The 18,343-nt window shown below is 39.4% G+C and overlaps 1 protein-coding gene across 1 annotated transcript; it reads left to right on the top strand.

Moving 5' to 3' along the window:
• Positions 1 to 5,970: 5,970 nt before the first annotated feature.
• On the top strand, positions 5,971 to 17,084 carry LOC311051974 (kynurenine--oxoglutarate transaminase 3-like). The gene is made up of 14 exons (XM_084066714.1): positions 5,971 to 6,048; positions 7,805 to 7,889; positions 8,845 to 8,906; positions 9,400 to 9,544; positions 9,955 to 10,104; positions 10,273 to 10,359; positions 10,524 to 10,649; positions 12,530 to 12,650; positions 12,918 to 12,994; positions 13,078 to 13,167; positions 14,371 to 14,557; positions 15,184 to 15,257; positions 15,379 to 15,465; positions 15,593 to 17,084. Exons 2-14 carry the CDS (start codon positions 7,806 to 7,808, stop codon positions 15,647 to 15,649), a joined length of 1,347 nt encoding a protein of 448 aa, XP_083922840.1. The 5' UTR covers positions 5,971 to 6,048; position 7,805; the 3' UTR covers positions 15,650 to 17,084.
• Positions 17,085 to 18,343: the final 1,259 nt, after the last annotated feature.

The raw sequence follows: 18,343 nt of genomic DNA, 5'->3' as shown, positions 1-18,343 counted from the left end.
AAAACTCTTTACTCAAAGGACCACTGATAATGATGATAATGTCTTTAATTCCTCTGTCCTCAAATAGAGTTACTAAGTTTCTCCAAAATATAAAAAATAATGAAAATAATGAAAATAAATAAATAAATAAAGACATTTTCACTTTCCTACATTACTGAATGCATCCAAAATATAAAAAATAAGAAAATAATGAAAATAAATAAATATTCACTTTCCTACATTACTGAATGCATGATCAGGGACCCCATGCAATACCTCCATGGACCACCAGTTGAAAACCCCTGATCTACATCATGACCTTATTTCCTTATCATGACCTTATCCTTCACTATCCTTCTGCTTCTAAGCATTCTAAGGGCATTCAGCCATGCATGGATTGATTCCTTTCTTGATACTGTGCAAATTGTTAAATTGCTATGCAAAATATATAAGCTTGCTTTTGGTTAGTTTAGTAATTCCTTCATCATCTATCTATATTTTCTTTGATTTCTTATTTTTATTAATGTATTAATAAAATGTCACATTGAATATTATCATCATTAGTTTTTGCATATCTTTCTAAGTGTGCTGTTGTGTTTTGGTACAATTCGTATGCTCAATTTCTATTGTTGTGAATTCCACTGGCAAACCCTCATTCATCCAAATTCATAACTTCAGATCATACGTCATTCCCCTACACTGCCATGTATGGTTATGGGAGAAGGATCCAAACACAACACTTTCAGTTTTGAAATAGTTTGAGCTTCTTTGAGAGTCTTGCATCTGGGATCAACTGTGGTCATGAGAAATTCAAGTTCCTTGATATCACACACAGCATCTGGGGACGCCACTTAGGCATACGCGGTGGAGAATTCACTGACCCTGAGTGTTGTAAAACAATTTCTGCTTAAGCTTCTCTAGAGACCGTGAATGATTTAGAATGCCTCAGCTCAGCGTCTTGAGAAGAACTGGTTGTGGTAGAGAAAGGTGCAGGATGAAGGCAAAGTGTAATTCTTAACTTCTGGCATGTCACTGAAATTGTCCTCAGGCAGTAAATCAAATGAGTCTTTGCTAAAAGATTTTCAAAAGATTTGCAATCATTGATTTATTTATGTGACTCATGATCACATGGTATGAAGCTCAAACAGAACATTACTTAATGTTATTTAACATTCTTATATTATTGTAATAACATAATTAAAACATACTGTAGTGTAAATAATGGTGTAAATAATGCTTTGGCAAACAAACACCTTTCTCTATAATTTATTATGCTTACTGTAACATTCTTACATTCAAACAAAGAATGCCACTTATCTCCCAAGCGGTTGTCATTACAAATGTTGCAGATTCTCTGATTTCTATCCAGCCCTTTCTTAAAACGCCCTTGGGTGTTGTTCACCCTAAAGTTACAAATAGCCTGTACTAAAATAATGTCTGTATTTAGATACTTTTACAGAAATATCACATTTCACATTCTGATCTGTGTCTTCTGAAGCTATGGAAACACAATCCATACTATCAGTACAATCAATATACCTGTACATTTTATTTTATTTGACAAAATAAAAAGCATGCAAAATGTTTAAATCATGGAGAATAAGACAATAAAGTCACAGATCATGATCTGCTCATGGAAAGTGAATGAACAGTGAAAAAGCTGTCCTGAAATGGCATCAGAGTTTTTGCTTTCACCACAGTGAAATCAAACAGGATGATATGCTATCTGTATGAATGTACTGCCAAGTGGAATGGGATTAATTCTATTTTGACGATTATTTGCCTCATATAAACGTAATTCATGAGGCTTTTGCCTGCCCCCTCTGTTTTTGTCAAGATCACAGAAGAGTTCTGTTCTAATTGGCCTGTGAGGATCATTTGATGTTGATACTTGAGCATCAAATGACTGAACATTTCCTTCCTTCCTCTTGATTCTCTTGATTCTTGTTTTTGTTTTTTTGGTTGACAACAGTCCCTGACAGGCAACGGTGGTCCATGGGTTAGTCACAGAATAGTGTGGAATGGAAATAAGTGCTTCAGTCTAGATCTAGTGCTGAGTATCTGAACCAAAAGTTGTTCATAATGACACAAGTTACTCTGCTTATGTGAGGATTTTAGCAAAGCTGTGTAATGCATAACTTATTCTCCGTTGTATGAAGGTGTTGAAAATAGACAATCTAAAAGCTCACAACACTCCGCAGTGTGATGCCTCGTGAGCTTTTAGGTCTGCAATTTCCAGCGCACTAAATCGTCATGGGACGAAGTATAAATCAGGCTTGGGCATTCATCATAGGGTAGCCATCCACATATTGTATACTGCATGAAGGTCCAGCCTATTCACCTGTTTCCTAGGCTTTTCACTTCGTATGTGTTTTCCACTTCCTGTCGATTTGATCCAATGAAATCCAATGAAACTGGTCAGATGACTAAAGATATCCAATGAAATCCGACAGGAAGTGGAAAACACACAGCCTAGGAAACAGGTGAATAAACTGGACTGGCACAGATGGGAACTCACTGAAGGGCATCACAGAAATCATCTGTAGTTGTTTGACATGGAAAGAAAACTAATTTGCAATGGGTATCCTGAAAATTACATCCAAGGAGCTCAATTATGAACATTACTATAGAGAGATAATGACTGAAGACAAGACTTCGAAGATAATGTCCCTGGCCTGGGCAATACTGTATCTAATGATTCTATTCCATCACAGATAAGAACACAAATTGCTGAATTGAATTTGGTTTTGGATCAACTATTTTGAGGATATTTGAACAGATGAATGAATACATGAATTAATCTCTTATAAGACCTAATTTAGTTTATAGGCCAATAGAAATAGGTCAAAATGTCAAAAATAGAATCATTTTATTTCTCCAATACAATTTGGACCAACTTAACATACTAAACGTCTATACCAAAATCAAATGATCAGTTTATGATTATTTTTGAAAACATCACTTAAAAGGTAAGTTTCCTAAAAACCTATTTGAATGAAACTATTCAAAGATTCTGTTACAATTAAAGAGCTGTAAGTCCTGTTGTGATGACTTTCAGGCCAGATCATTTCCAAATTGATTCCTAAAAAGAATGTCAATCACATGGTAGGCTACTTTAGGTGGCCTACTTTAGCTGGAAACATTTCTTACAGTCCATTGTTTCTTATTGTCCAGTGAGCAGTGCCCGGGGACCAGCTCCAAATCCAAGGACAGTGGTTTGAGTGTGTCCTTAAAATACATGTCTTTTGGAATGGGAGGAAACCCACATGAACACAGGGAGAACAAGCACCTTCTTGCTGGGAATGGGATACGACAGGGATTTTTATTGAACAGTTGAGCTACTATGCCACCTCCTGGCTGAATGCAGATTCATCATTGCACCGCACAGTATTAGTCTTATCATTGCTGTGCCTTCTGCAAATGCAACCACGTTTTGGTCTTCCCTGTTGTGTGTATGTCATTCTAGAAGAAAATGTTCAAAACATAAAAAATATTTCCAAAATAGCCCATCTACAAGCTCACAAGAATTAACGCACCACAATTTAAAAACAAAAAGGCTTTAAGTGGTTACTAAGCTTGGCAGAGGAGTCCGTAGAACTGCAGTTGTTGGTGTGTGGAGAGAGTAGAGGAGAGGGCAGAGCATCCAGCCTCGCAATGCCTCTGTGCTGAGTGTCAGTTGTGTGTTTGAGATGTACTTTCCCCCACCTCACATTCTGCTTCCTGTCTGTCAGGAAGTTGGTCCTTCACTTACAGAAGGGTTCAGGCATGGGCTGGAGCTCTAGCACAATGGTGTTAAATAAAGAGCTGATTTCCACAAACAAACTCCTCCTTGCCTAGGTCCTCAGGCAGAGAAGGAAGTGCAGGCCCAGGTAAACCACATCATCCACTGACCTATTGGCCCGGAAGGCAAACAGCAGGGGGCCTACCGGCCTAGCATATAGAGTCTGTGATTGCCTTTAGAAAAGCCAGCACAAATCTTTCAATCTTCAGTTACACATCACCTAATCTCTCAAGATAGATTCAGCTAAAAAAAAAGTGTCTTCTTTTTTTTGCCGATGGGTTCCCAGATTGCACATCACCAAACCACAACCTCCCAAAATGTTCAGGTGCTGTAGGCATATCATTAATTTCTGCTGACATTGAAGTTGGTGACCCATTTCTAAACAGCTTGGTGTCCTCTGCAGATCAGCCTATTGCCAGCAAACAGTGAGCATGGCCTTAATATACTGAATATACTGTAGCTCAAATTATGGAGTCACAGACTTTCCAGTTCAGTTTAGTTTGCAGACCCCCTTTGCATGAAATGTGCTGACTACAGGCATATCTGCTCGATGTACGATAATATTGATGCAAACAGTGTGGCTGCATTTATCTTTTGTGCTGTCAAATTGAAACTTGACAGATTGGTTGCTGCCACAAGGTGTCAAGGAAGAACAACCAATATGTTAAGTGCATCCACACTTTTGATTGATTGGCATGGAAATGCAAAAAGTCTGGGATCTGCATGAAAAGCATTGATGGCCCACCGAAGTGTGTGTGTGTGCGTGCGTGCGTGCGTGCGTGCGTGTGTTTATGGAAGTGCAGTGTGTTTAGGCTGGTTTTGTCCACAAACAGCTGGCCAGTGCTGTGGAAAAAAACATTTAAAAATGCTTTCTAAATGAACTTCAAGAAGTTCTAAGAATTGAGTCCCTTGGACATGGGACCCTGGTTTTTCCCTCTATCATTGTTGTCTTCTATCTTTCAGATAGTTCAACTTCTCTCATACTCTTAAAGATCAAATTCTTTATCTATTCAATGTATTTTTTATTTATCATTAAACATGAAAGTTGATACTCAATACCAAATTAGAACTGTAATTGTAACATTTTTGTACATGTAATGTTACAGACTACTGAAACAGTAATGCAAAATAAAAATAAAACTTCTAAAAGTACATACATTCCTCTGAAATGCTATATTTACTCAAACTAAATGTATTTTCACACATCATGTTTTTTCTAGGATAATATAATATTATTGTAACAGGATAGGTGGGCACTACTGATATCTGGACACCTCAGTGTTAAATTGGCTATTTTGTCCAAAAATGTTTAAGTAAGTAAAAGTACACATGATGTGAACATGCTTAAACATTCAACAATTAAGGTCTAATATTTCTACAATAGCTACAAAACCTGTATATCGAGTCATTTGGGGGCATAAACAAGAAGTTGGAGGATAACATTTAGTCTGATAATGATGCACTGTGCATGTTCACATCATGTACTTACTACTTTACATAACTTAGGACCCATTTTTCATTTTGGACAAAATAGCCAATTTTACATCGAGGTGGCCAGATGTGCCTAGTGCCCACCAAGCCTGTATCTAAAATTATTTACAGGATTCCTTTTCTAGCTTGTGTCATCAATCATAATGTTAGATTGATCAGAATGCAATGCACTGCGAGGACGCAGCACGTGGTACCCTGACAATCATAACATGTCATGCGTCCGCAGCGTCCCCAATGTGATTGGACAGGACTGTAGGAGGGGACTACGGATTCATACGAGTGTCTGCAGGATGTGTACAGTGTTGCCATGTCTTCTTATTATAAGCGACTTTGGGATTTTTTTAATGTAAAGTTGCTTGTAAATTATATTGGTGGTTGCGGGTTTTTGGCCTTGTTTCTAAAGTGTAGTGGCTTATTTGGGCTTGTTTCCTAATGTTGTTTAAACCCGTGGTTCTCAAACATCATGTCAAGGAAAGGACCCTCAAATTAATATGCCACTCCAGGGACCCCCATTCAAGATTTGTGTTGTCAAAAATATTTTCAATTTTTTTCCCCCATCATTTTTGGAATAGCAGATCTACAAGCTCACATCGCGACGCGTTGTGAGCTTGTAGATCGGCTATTTTCAATTAAAGGGCTCATGTAGTCATAGTTGCTTCTTTTGGGCTTGTTTTCTTAGAACGGTTGCTTATTTCTCTCGCAATATTTGGCAACACTGGTGTCTTTCAAGAAAGCCAGTACAGTCGGTACAAGAACACACGCAACCCGCTGCCCCACGCTTTCCACTCCACTGCATGGTATGTGTTTACCAACTCAACTGCTGGCATACAGTAGATATAATACTCTCATCACGGAGTGTTAAAAAAACAGAGAGATTTCGCTATCTAGGGCTAAAGCATTTAGCATAGCGTGTGCTAGCAAACGAAACGATAGAGAGAGTGCTATCAGTGCTGCTACACTACACTATTATTTATGGCTGGGGTCATTTGGCTGTTGGATTCCTCATCTGCAATGATTATCACGTCGTGTTAATTCGGAGTTTGTTGCAGTACTACAAGCCGCCCTTGGATCAAAACTATCATAGATGTATTTTATCGAGTTTGACTTTTACTTAAGTATCTACGATAGTGTTTCTTGGCTAGCACCCCACCACCAGTGCGTCCTGCACTTTCACCAGTCAAGCCCGTACTTCTCCGTACATGTACAAAACAAATATATAATGTGCTTACCCGGTTGCCACAAATGTTAACTCGCGCTTCGGAGTCTTTGTGCAGTGTATTAGTCCATATGTTTTCAATAAAGAAGTGTTTTAATCCCGTCTGTGGCCGAACGCCATTTTCCCTCCTCGTTTACTTCCTGTTTACATTGAGTGTAATACCGGCTTTCACCGGACGCGCTCAAAACACTAATACATTGCACAAAAACTCCGAAGCGCGTTTGTGTTGTACATGTACGGAGAATTACGGGTTTTACTAGCCCTAGAATGTCTGTCATCTTACATACATTTCATGTATTTCAAATAGACAGTCATAGAACGCTCTGGCCGACGCGCTGTGTAGCTCACGATTTGCGCGGCGTCAAACTTCTAAACTCCGTCTGTACTCACCCAATAATTAATTCCTAAGACTTGGAGTCAGATATTGTCCTCTAGTTTCATATCATTTGAAAGTTCTGCCAGAAAACGTGTGTTTAGTCAAATATCTCGACTTTTCCACGAGCTGCATACGGACGACTTTCTGTACGGGCTATAGGGGCCAGACTTGAGTGAGGGACCGAATTTATCAAAACTTCCTCTGATCACCACAAACGTGATCACAAATTGACCCAGGGAAGCACAAACGAATGGGGCACACAATTGACAGGTGCGTTGTGATTGGTGCAGGCTAATGCATCACGCCATAAACTAACAAAGCTCACATGAATCACACCACCTGCCAATTGTGTGCCCCAAACATTTGTGCTTCCCAAAGGAAGTTTAGATATATTCAGTCCTGCACTCATTCCAGACCCCTCGCCCGTACAGAAAGTTGTCCGTGTGCAGCTCGTGGAAAAGTGGAGATATTTCACTAAACACACGTTTTCTGGCAGAATTTTCAAATGGATATGAAACAAAAAAAAAGAGAAAAGGACAATGTCTGACTCCAAGTCTTAGGAATTAATTATTGGGTGAGTACAGACGAGTTTAGAGCAGTGACGCTGCGCAAATCGTGAGCTACACAGCGCGTCGGCCAGAGCGTTCTATGACTGTGTATTTGGAATACATGAAATGTATGTAAGATCACAGATATTGTAGGGCTAGGGTTTTACTGGTGAAAGTGCATGACGTATATTGGTGGCTATTTGCCCCAAAGTGTGGTCAGACGCTGCTTCCAATGATGAATGAAAGACATTATCTAACGATACTGAACATTATTTCTTACTGGTCAGAATTTTCATTATCACCTATGGCAGTACACTGTAAATATACGGACAGTGCAGCCTAGTCTGACAACATTCAAACAATAAATGAAAACATCCAGAATTTTAATACAACTTTTAATATATTTTGTACAGCATGAATATAACACGGACAGTCCGGAGGCTCTACCAGGTTGCTTCGGTGCATGTGAACTGTACAAGCAGGTTTTCTACTTCACAAGTAAGTACAATTGTACTTACAAAAAAACAAAACCTATTATTCCAAAACATGCATCAACATCTCAATAGAACTTAATTGCTGCAAAAATAAATTATATTTTAACTAGGTTAAAATAGTTTTTTTTAAACTTTTTTAACTAGGTTAAAATGCAACGTTTTGACAATATGGTTGTCTTCACCTGGCATGCCCAAACATTGAATTTTAGCAGAGGTGATGATTAACAGGCAAAATCCCTCAACAGCGACACCCACCGGCAAATATTTATTTTTTCATTGCAGTTGAAAAGGCTTTAGAAATGTGAGAGCAAAACACCTGCAATGGCTCACTAGAGTGGAATTTTCAGTTAAAACCTTTTATACACCTTTGAAGGACCATGACAAAGACTTTTAATGTGTTGTAAAACTGAATGTCATGAAACCTTTAATTAGTTGAAATACCTACACATCAAGGTCCAGGGCCACCTGTTTATATGGAAATGTGATTGTACATGTTCATTTGCTATTAAATATTGATTACAATGCATACATACATGTCATTGTAACCTACAGTATTATGAGTACAAGATAAGACAAATAAAATGATGAACATGTCTGAGAGCCTTTAAATTTAAATATGTCCTAAATATGTAATAGATTACAAGTTTTCCTACAGTAGGTGGTTTTTGTTCTGTCAGAAACAATTTCAGTAAATTTCCTGATATTGATATCTATGACTAAAGTGCCATCGGTCTGCACTGCTTCAAACTGCACTGTACCCAAAAAACATGCACAATTGCAACAACTAGCCATCTCAAGGCCTTCTTGTCTCGAGTTAGAGGCAGAGAGCACATACATAACACTCTATATTAGAACAGATTCTGATGTTTAAAATCTAGAAATTGACCCTAAAACCACATTGAATTGTTTAAAATAAAAATCACTCATGATGACTAATTGTCTTTGGTGTTCACACACAGCATACAATGGCATCACGGCATAAACCCGCCAAACGAATTGAAGGACTGGACAAGAATGTTTGGTAAGTGGAAGTCTAAACATTTATCATTATCACCTGTAATTTGGAGTTCCGACCAAATTATGCCAACTTTAATTTGATTAATTTGATCTTCTTTTCTGCAACTTTGTCTTGAGTTTAGAGTGTTTGATCGTTGTTGAACTATGGGTCCGCACCCGTGACTACTGATCACATTGCCTTTGCCAAAAATAAACAATGTAAATAAGGGAAACGTGAAAACTCCCTGCATATCCTTGCACATGGCCATTGAGCCCAGAGTTGGGAAAATGCACAAGGATAGACTGACAGACTTGACAGAGTTTTGTTCACTTTATAGTAGGATGGCTTTGTGTTCCAAAGCCAGATGTGAGGTGTGAGCAGTACTTTTGACCAGCCCTGGTATTACAGATATCATATCTACCTGTGAGGTGCTTTTTAAATAATGATATTGATCACAAACATAGGCCTGTGTTCCTGTGTGCTCCACACATGGTGGTTTGTGTCATTGTCTTTCCAGGGTGGCCTTCACGTCATTGGCAGCAGACCCATCTGTTGTAAATCTTGGCCAAGGCTTCCCAGATATCCCTCCACCTTCCTATGTCACAGAGGCACTAGCCAAGGCTGCATCGGAGGACAGGATGAATCAGTACACAAGAGGCTTTGTAAGACTGATTCACACACGCTGAGCTACAAAGGTTTCAAAATTGGCATACGTCTGTGTTCTGGCATGTCACCCTATCTATACATTTACAAGCTTCAACACTATATGTGAACATTTATCTACTATTTTGGGCATGTCATTATAGGCACAACCTTTTTCAAAAAGTGTAAAGATCTACAATCTCGTAACGTGTCGCAATGTGACATGTTCTGAGCTTGCAGATCGGCTATTTTCGTTATTTATCGTACAACAAATTATACAGGGCTTAATTGGCTAATGAACATCTGCAGAATTCAATTGATTTCAGCAGAGCAGGCCACACATACCTTCTAGATATAGCAGTGCGACTGCGTTGGTGGTGAAACGTAATTTCCATTACTCCTGTTATTTCTTCACCCTTTCAATGAATAGGGGCATCCATCTTTGGTGAAGGCCCTTTCTCAGGTTTATGGGAAAGTCTACGGTCATGCGATTGATCCTCTCAAAGAAATACTGGTCACAGTAGGCGGCTATGGTTCCTTATTTAGTACCATGCAAGGCCTGGTGGAAGAGGGAGATGAGGTAAGGAGATTTTCTCTATTAGTAGGACATGCAAACCTCTCTCAAGGACGTTTGCTGATGTGACTGATATGCATTTTATTTATTGTTGGTTTCATTGCATTTTTATCAGGACTCGGACATGCGCATAAACAAACTTATCTGCTGCCTACTGTCAATCTCTTCCTCAAGGTCATTATAGTCGAACCTTTCTTCGACTGCTATGTACCCATGGTGCGGATGGCCGGGGCTACTCCTGTGTTGATACCGATGCGCCTTGTGAGTCATAGCTAATGCTGTTGCTTTTGTTTATTTATCTAGTAGTACATAAACTCACAGTTACTATTCCTGTTGTGCTGGCGTAAGTTGGTTAGCAGCTCCAGGGAACATACAACTCTATATTCACTAAAGATGTTTTTTTCTGATTGTCTTTTATCTATTAGAAGTCTGACAAAGGGAAAGACATATCAAGTGCTGACTGGGTTCTTGACCCAGATGAGCTAGCCAGTAAATTCAACTCTAGGACAAAAGCCATTATCATCAACACCCCCAACAATCCAATCGGAAAGGTATGTTAGCGTCACAATTCTTATGAAAACAGTTTTTCTTTTACAAAGCTCATCCAGCTGTTTAACAATGTTAAGGTTTTCTGAACAAGTTATTTTATCATTTAGAGAACTCTCTATTTATGTGTGCTTGTGTCCTTCATTCATGCATTCACCCAGTGTAATTTTGGAGAAGTAAACTTTGTGTTTAGTGACCTGTGACCTAGGCACATAAAGTTGTGGCCATATGTTGCTGCCATGTGTTGTTGTCAATAGAGATGGGTGCTAAAATGAGTTGTGTGAGGTTTACAGTATGACCATGTGAGAAGGCATTGATGTCAAGTATAGGGTGTAGCTCAGTATGTAAACTGTAGATCCACAAGATATGCTTGGGTCAGACATTTACATTGCATTGTAAATTTAAAGGGGCTACACCATGAATTAAAAAAATATATATTATACTAGAGTTTCGGGGGGCTACGCCCCCCTCAACCCCAGCCGCGCACGGGGCCCAGCGTGGGTGCGTGTATATTGGGGTATCCAAATCGCCGGAGTAAAAGTGTCCAAAAGGAAAAAAAAAAAAAAAAAAAATGTTAATAGTGATTGTTACTTTGGTGGTCCGCGGACCCCCTGGTGGTCCGCCGACCCCTGTGAGTGTTGGGACCCCCGGGGACCCCCCTGGAACATGGCGGACCCCTTCGGCAGTTTTTTTTTTTTTCATGCAGGGTTTGCTTGTTTCTGTCGCTTGTTTTTTAAAACCTGGCAGCAAACTTGGCAACCCGACTGACATCACTGACCTATCCTTGGTATTTGTACTTCCGGGTTGCATAATGATGACATCACTGTCGAGTCCTGTGGTGTCATGAACCTTGCCAGGTTTGTTTAGCAGATTACCGTGGGCAGCGTGCTGTGCTGTGGCTGTTTGTTTTTGTGTTTGGGATGAACATGGAACGTGAAGGACGGACATATTGTGATCGAGACATGAGTGAAGTGAAAGTAACGGCCTGGGTGGAACAAAGGAGGTACGTAAGAAGGGGGGGGAGGTTGAAGCAAAGGAGCTGTGTGTGTGCTGTTGTGGAGGACATGGGCAGAGTGCAATGGCGGCCGCTCGTGTTGTTTCGGCGAAACCCGTCGCCGTGCGGTGTCGGTGGTGTGCACGGTAAACGGTACGAAGCTGCCTCCCCTTCCGTTTTGTCCGACATTTGGTGAGTAGAATTAATTATGTTGCGCGGTGGAAAAGGTGTAGTGAGCAATGAGAGGTCCCCTACGCGACGCGTAAATTCAGCGCGGCCGCCATGGCGAGTCAGTTGGTGACATGTGGTCTGGCGGTGCGTTGTTTATTCGATAACAGAGCTGTGGGGTGTCGCACCTAGGGTGCGGAAGTCGCTCGCCATTTATATAGTTAGATATAAATATTGCCCCCTAATACGTTTTAAACAGGTTGTAAGCCTGAAAAACATCCAGATATTTTTTCTCACAATCTGACTGTCTGTCATTCCAAGCTTTTTCAGCTGCAATACCAAAACGTCCTATTGGGCAGGGGGGAGCTACTGAGCAATTCTGTCTGGCCATCGTCAATGCAAAATCAGTGCAAGTGACATCACTTGCACAGCCATTCTGAACTGGCCTGTTAAGACACGCCCATTCAGGAAATCCATGAAATGAGCATGAATGACTGAATGTTAAAAAAATATATTTTTTGGGGTACAAGAGACACTGGGGAGCCCAAAAAATACTAAAAACCTAAAAAAAAATGAAATTCATGGTGTAGCCCCTTTAAGTCTGCTTTTACTAATAATCTCTCATACTTTGAAATCTGAACTATTGTCTTTGCCTTATTGTGTCATTCTGTTTTCTGAGTACCCAAATACAGAATTTCTTTGACAACAGTTATTCTATTTCAGATATTCACCAGAGATGAGCTGCAGGTGATTGCTGACCTGTGTATTAAACATGACACACTATGCTTCAGCGATGAGGTGTATGAGTGGCTCATCTACAAGGGACACCAACATATCAAAATAGGTACATTTTCAGAAGTACTGGCGATAGCGCTGCACGATCAGTTATGTATTATTGTACGCGTGTGTGTGTGTGTGCGCGGGTGCGCGCCCTGTTGGAGGCTTCATGAAAATACCCAACATATTGATATAAAATGAAAAAAGTGCAATAAAATGTTCCTCAAAACTATCAGTAAATGAACAATCAGAATGTCTTGCAACTTATTTTTGTGCATTATTTGCATTTTATGTATGTATTATTGGTTACTTTTGTTTTATTTGTTCTTAATAGCCACTCTGCCAGGAATGTGGGATAGAACGATCACAATCAGCAGTGCTGGCAAAACATTCAGTGTTACAGGCTGGAAGGTATGAAGATTTATTATTATTATTATGATTATTATTATTTCTAATAATCAAGTCAGTAATTTTCTGAAATGTGTGTCTCTCAGCTCGGCTGGTCAGTAGGGCCAGAGCACCTGATAAAGCATCTTCAAACTGTCATGCAGAACACTCTGTATACCTGTTCTACACCTTTACAGGTAACTACCAACTCTACCGACTCTCCCACTTGACTAGCAACATTTATTTAGGCTTATTGATTTATCAATGATTATCGATAACTGCAGTATCTAGGGTCTTCTGGTGCTGTTCTAGTTTGTCTTGTGAACTGATTCATGGTACAACCAACAGCTAGATTGTAGGGATGATACTCAGCATCTGATTGTACACAAACATATTTACTCACGTTTGGCATTTCCAAACACAGATACAATGCAAGCGTGAGTACCTAACATCGTCCCATGGCTTTACTGGCACGGCACCTTGGTTCTCTGTATGCCTCAGGGCCATTCTGCTGCCAATGACCTCTCCTTCCTATTCAAACAGCTCCTTGCTTGCGACTCTGAAATTGTATCACATGGACTAAACTAATACTGCTCACTTAATCTATTATGAAATGCCAGAACACCAATAAACCAGACAGGAATCTAAAATGCATCTACGATATAAGCCCTTAATATCTTTAATCCATAGGGGTCTAATCTAATCTGATCTAATCAACAGATTAGACCGTAACATTATGTAAAATATTTCCCCATGCATTAGTAAGGTTTAGTGATGTCTCAACCAAGCTTATTTTCCCTCTGATCCTGGTCTGTGTCATTTAATATTGATAATCTGCCGATACTAGTCACCATCCAACATTTATATGTTGCTAGATTATATACAGCTGCACAGTGGATAAGAAAAGTAAAACCATTCCAATTTAGATATAATATGCTTGACAGTTTTGCAGACATTACAAGTGGCTGTTGGGCTGCTTTCATTTTCTATCACTAAATTGTTATTTTAAAGTCTGACATGCTCTTTCTGCGGTGCTCCATATTTGTACTTAAAATATTTCTAGACATTTCTGTCTTATTTTAGCTTAGTTAAACTGTTAGTTTAGATTTTAGTTTTGGTGAAAGCTTAGTAGGTGCATTTCCTTGTTTTTGTCACTGTTGTAAACTGAAGCATTTGATATATCATATGATATATGATATATAACCATCGCTATGGTTGGTAAAGATAGATAAAGTAAAATGTAATTATAATAATAAAAGTATATGTATTGATAATTTTGTCCCGATTGATCAATTCCTAAAATGCATTGTCCCAGCCTTGTATCCTCAAGTACTCTCTGTGTCTCAGAGAAGAAGCCAACTACTAGTAAAGTCTCACTGGCTATGGTTTGTATTGTGCAGGAGGCTGTGGCACAAGGTTTGCTCAGAGACTATGAGCTTATGGGTCAGCCTGAGTGCTATTTCACCTCACTGGCAACGGAACTGGAGGGCAAGAGAGACCGCATGGCTGCCATCCTGCGAGAGTCTGGTATGAATCCCATCATCCCAGAGGGAGGTTACTTCATGATCGTGGATGTCACCGTTCTCAGTGAGTCATTGCACTTCCAGACCAATGTGGGCAATTTTTTTTTTTTAAACGTTTTGTTTATTCGTTTTTGTTCTTTTACATACTCATAGGTAGTACAGACATTTACTGAAGCAAATAAGCAAATAAACAGAGTATCTCCAAACAGTGAAGAAAGTAATTAACAGGATAGACTAATATCAGTAAGAAAAAGGATAAGTTGAGTAAGATATAAACAACATAAAACAAAACAAAACAGACAACACTCACAAAATAAAACCAATGTGGGCAATTGTAGGTGGAGATTTTGGACAACTGTGAACGGGTGATCTGGTTGTGTCCAGTTGATTTAGTATTTCTTAAACACCTAAGAATTCTGCAGAAAAGCAAAATTGAGACAGCCTTTGATGAGCCTTCCAGTAAGACGTATGTTAGTAGCAAAATGTTGTTTGCCTCTCTTGCAAATAAAACAAAACACCCATCGGACCACAAGAGCACAAATATTTACACGTAATATAGTACTATATCTTCGTCTTGTCATGAAAATCAAATGGAAATACCCCCGCCCCCACAAAAAACAAAACAAAAAAACAAACAAACAAACAAAAACGACAAACACATTGAATTCCAAATATCTCTTTTGATTTTAGATCAGGATCTGTCGCATATGGGAGATGATGAGGCTTACGATTACAAGTTTGTGAAGTGGATGATCAAAGAAAAGGTAAGGGGCAGCACTAAGTTCAGTTCATTGACATTCTGTAGATGTTAGGCCTTTTTGGTTTTAGGAGTCAGTTTTATCTCTTCACTGCTGCTTTACTTACTGTAATATGTATTCCTGGTAGAAACTGGCAGCCATTCCAGTCACAGCGTTCTGTGGAGAAGATTCCAAGAAGCAGTTTGAGAAATACATTCGCTTCTGCTTCATAAAGGTAAACGTACAGTAGCACTGCCCCATAATGACATAATAATAATGCTGACCCAGTGTAATTATTATTTTCTTGAGGAACACAGGTTAGTTCTGTTGACTTATCAGTGTTTTTTTCTGTCTCTTAACAGCAAGACAGCACTCTTGATGCAGCAGAGACCATCTTGAAAAACTGGAATAAAGGTTAATTGGTAGGGACGGGAATCTGCAGGGACCCCATTCAGACTGAAACTGTGATTTAGGGCTTTACTAATACACTTGACTGACTTGACTTGACGATATATAGATTTTTAGGTGTTGATTTGATGTTTTGCAAGTATTGCGATGTACATTTTCGGATTCGATATTGCAACTTTTGTTGACTTGCGTTTACTTTTTAAATACTACAGTAGACTTTGAAAAACAGTTTATTCATACTGTCATTGAGTGTTCTACTGTGTCACAAGTAAGATGTTTAATAAGATTAGCAGTGCATCTGAAAAGGGTTTCAATGTTAGGATATACAGTAGTTCACTGAATAATCATGCTCATGTGCTCGTCATGTGCATTTGAAAAAACGGATTTGAAACAAATGTGTTTCATTGTCGTTTTACCCACTTTGAACATAACAAAAACTATTCTGTGCCTAATGTGCAGACATATCAATTCTGCACTCATGCCATGGTCTTGTTTAGTTGATGTCATGCGATTTCAAAACAGCAGTTCAATTTAATAGAGATTTTGCAGCACACGAAGAGGAGGAATTGAAAGTAGTTGAAGAAAGGGCAAGTGAATGAATGAAAACAATAATGCTATGATTAAATCTGTTTTTATTCGATAAACGCACAACCTTATCGTTCATCGCACTGCTCTACTCTGTGCATGATACGTTATTAAACCTACTGTATATACACCAGGATTTGTTTATCAACGGGTTAGACTTTTTGTCAACCAAAAAATCTCATCCACTGAATTCAGTCAAATATTTTTTGTTGAATGTTTTCATCACTGCATTTGCCCTTTCAACAGCTCCACTTCTGTCATATTTAATTGTGTGTTTTTTGGGGGGAATGCCTAGTCAGTCATCTTCAAAGCTTTCCGCATGCTGAAATAAACTTCTCGATCAGAGCTTTTCAAGGGTAAAAAAAATATATTTTATGCTTGCATAGCTGTAGGCTGGCACAAGTTTGTGCAAAGTTCATGGATGTGAATGCTTATTTTTCAGTTACTTTACCTTAATTTACCCTTGTAGGCTACAGTAGTTTGAGCGTTATGGCTTTGATTAAAATATTACATTTACAAAAGCTACATGCCTCATTTTATGAATGAGTCATGTGGGAGGGGTCTGAATGCATTGGCAAGCCATGCCACTATGGGGCAGCAGTGGCTCAGGAGGTAGAGCGGCCCCATGGGAAACGGAAGGTTCCCAGTTCCAACCCGGGCTCCCCCAGAGTTAGTGTCAAAGTGTCCTTGAGCAAGACACTGGATCCCTAATTGCTCCGGATGAGCAGGTTGGTGCCTTGCATGGTTTCCTCTGCCATCGGTGTGTGAATGGGCGAATGTTATGCACATTGTAAAGCACCTTGGATAAAGGTGCTATATAAATGGACCATTTACTATGTAATGACTGAGAATAAAATGTAACTTGGGAGAAACTGGTGATCATATTGAAATGTCCCATGCTCTTCCCTGGACAGCAAGATGGCGATTTGTCTGTGCCACACTTCCTCTGCCTTCTGCAGCTCTTCACGCTGGTATAGGGCAGTGGTTCTCAAACTTTTTCATGTCAAGGACCCCCAAAATGATATGTATTTGGCTGCGGACCCCCCATCTCAAAAATATTTTGTGCCAGTGATTTTTCAAAAATAAGCATTGTGTATACAAGCTCATACACAAGCTTGTATATCTGCTATTTTTGAATAGCCAAAATATAAAATATGGTTAAAATGATTGTGACGCATATTAACCAATTTTGCAGGGGACCCCCGGCTGGTACCCCCTTAAGGACCCCTGGGGTTCCCCAGACCCCACTTTGAGAACCAACGGTATAGGGTACAGTGAGGATATTGGATGATCATTTCCTGTTGATGCCTGTTATTTTTCATTCATATCCTTTTCTTCCTTGCATTTGATGGAGACCATTTCACGAGATTCATGACTCTGCACAGCTCTAATAGATTTCTCTCTTCAGTGCAGTTTGTTCTTGGTGTGTCAAACCCTCCCCTCTCCGCAGCAGTCAGAGCTGTCAAAAAAGCCTGACACATGTCCTGTCTCCCCTTCAGCAGCAGTGGGATGTAATACTGTAATACTGTCACTGTGGAGCTGACATCACAGCACTGTAGGCTACATCTCGCCCTAGTGATTGGTACTAGTATCAGTAAGTAGGCACCGTCGTAGTCGCTGATGTGCAGCTTTCTTGCTTTAGGAGGTGTGACGGGACTTGTAACGCGTATAGACAAGCCTGAAGCCTGGCAAGTCAGATGTAATTGTCAAATTTTACCAGTGAATGACTGTTCTCAGGTATACCATTGTAACTGTGCAGCTCCATTAACAAGGCTGTGGATCAAAACTTTAGTTGTTCAGTTATATTGCACACAACTTACAGTGGCCTTCTCTAATGCGTAAATTATATTCTCCATCGCACGACACGTTGAGATGTGATATTTTAAGTGGGCCTAAAGAAAACGGTAAATATTCAATATTAAATTTAATGTCGTTCATTGCCTTATTTTTACTTTTAACACATGAACCACAAACACATCTAAAATGTGTCAAAGTAGAGTTTGGAAACAGAGTAACCCAATTAAATAAATGTCAATGGCTGATTTTTCTTTTGGAAAAAAAAGTTTCCCTTCTAAATAAAGATAAAAGGTGGCATATGACATCAGTCACATCACAGACTA

This window comes from Gymnoscopelus microlampas (genome assembly GCF_963454915.1).
Source record: "Gymnoscopelus microlampas genome assembly, chromosome: 9".
NCBI classification, from domain to species: Eukaryota; Metazoa; Chordata; class Actinopteri; order Myctophiformes; family Myctophidae; genus Gymnoscopelus; species Gymnoscopelus microlampas.
The sequence above is the reverse complement of the archived record's forward strand: the minus strand, read 5'-3'. Positions and strand labels throughout refer to the sequence as shown.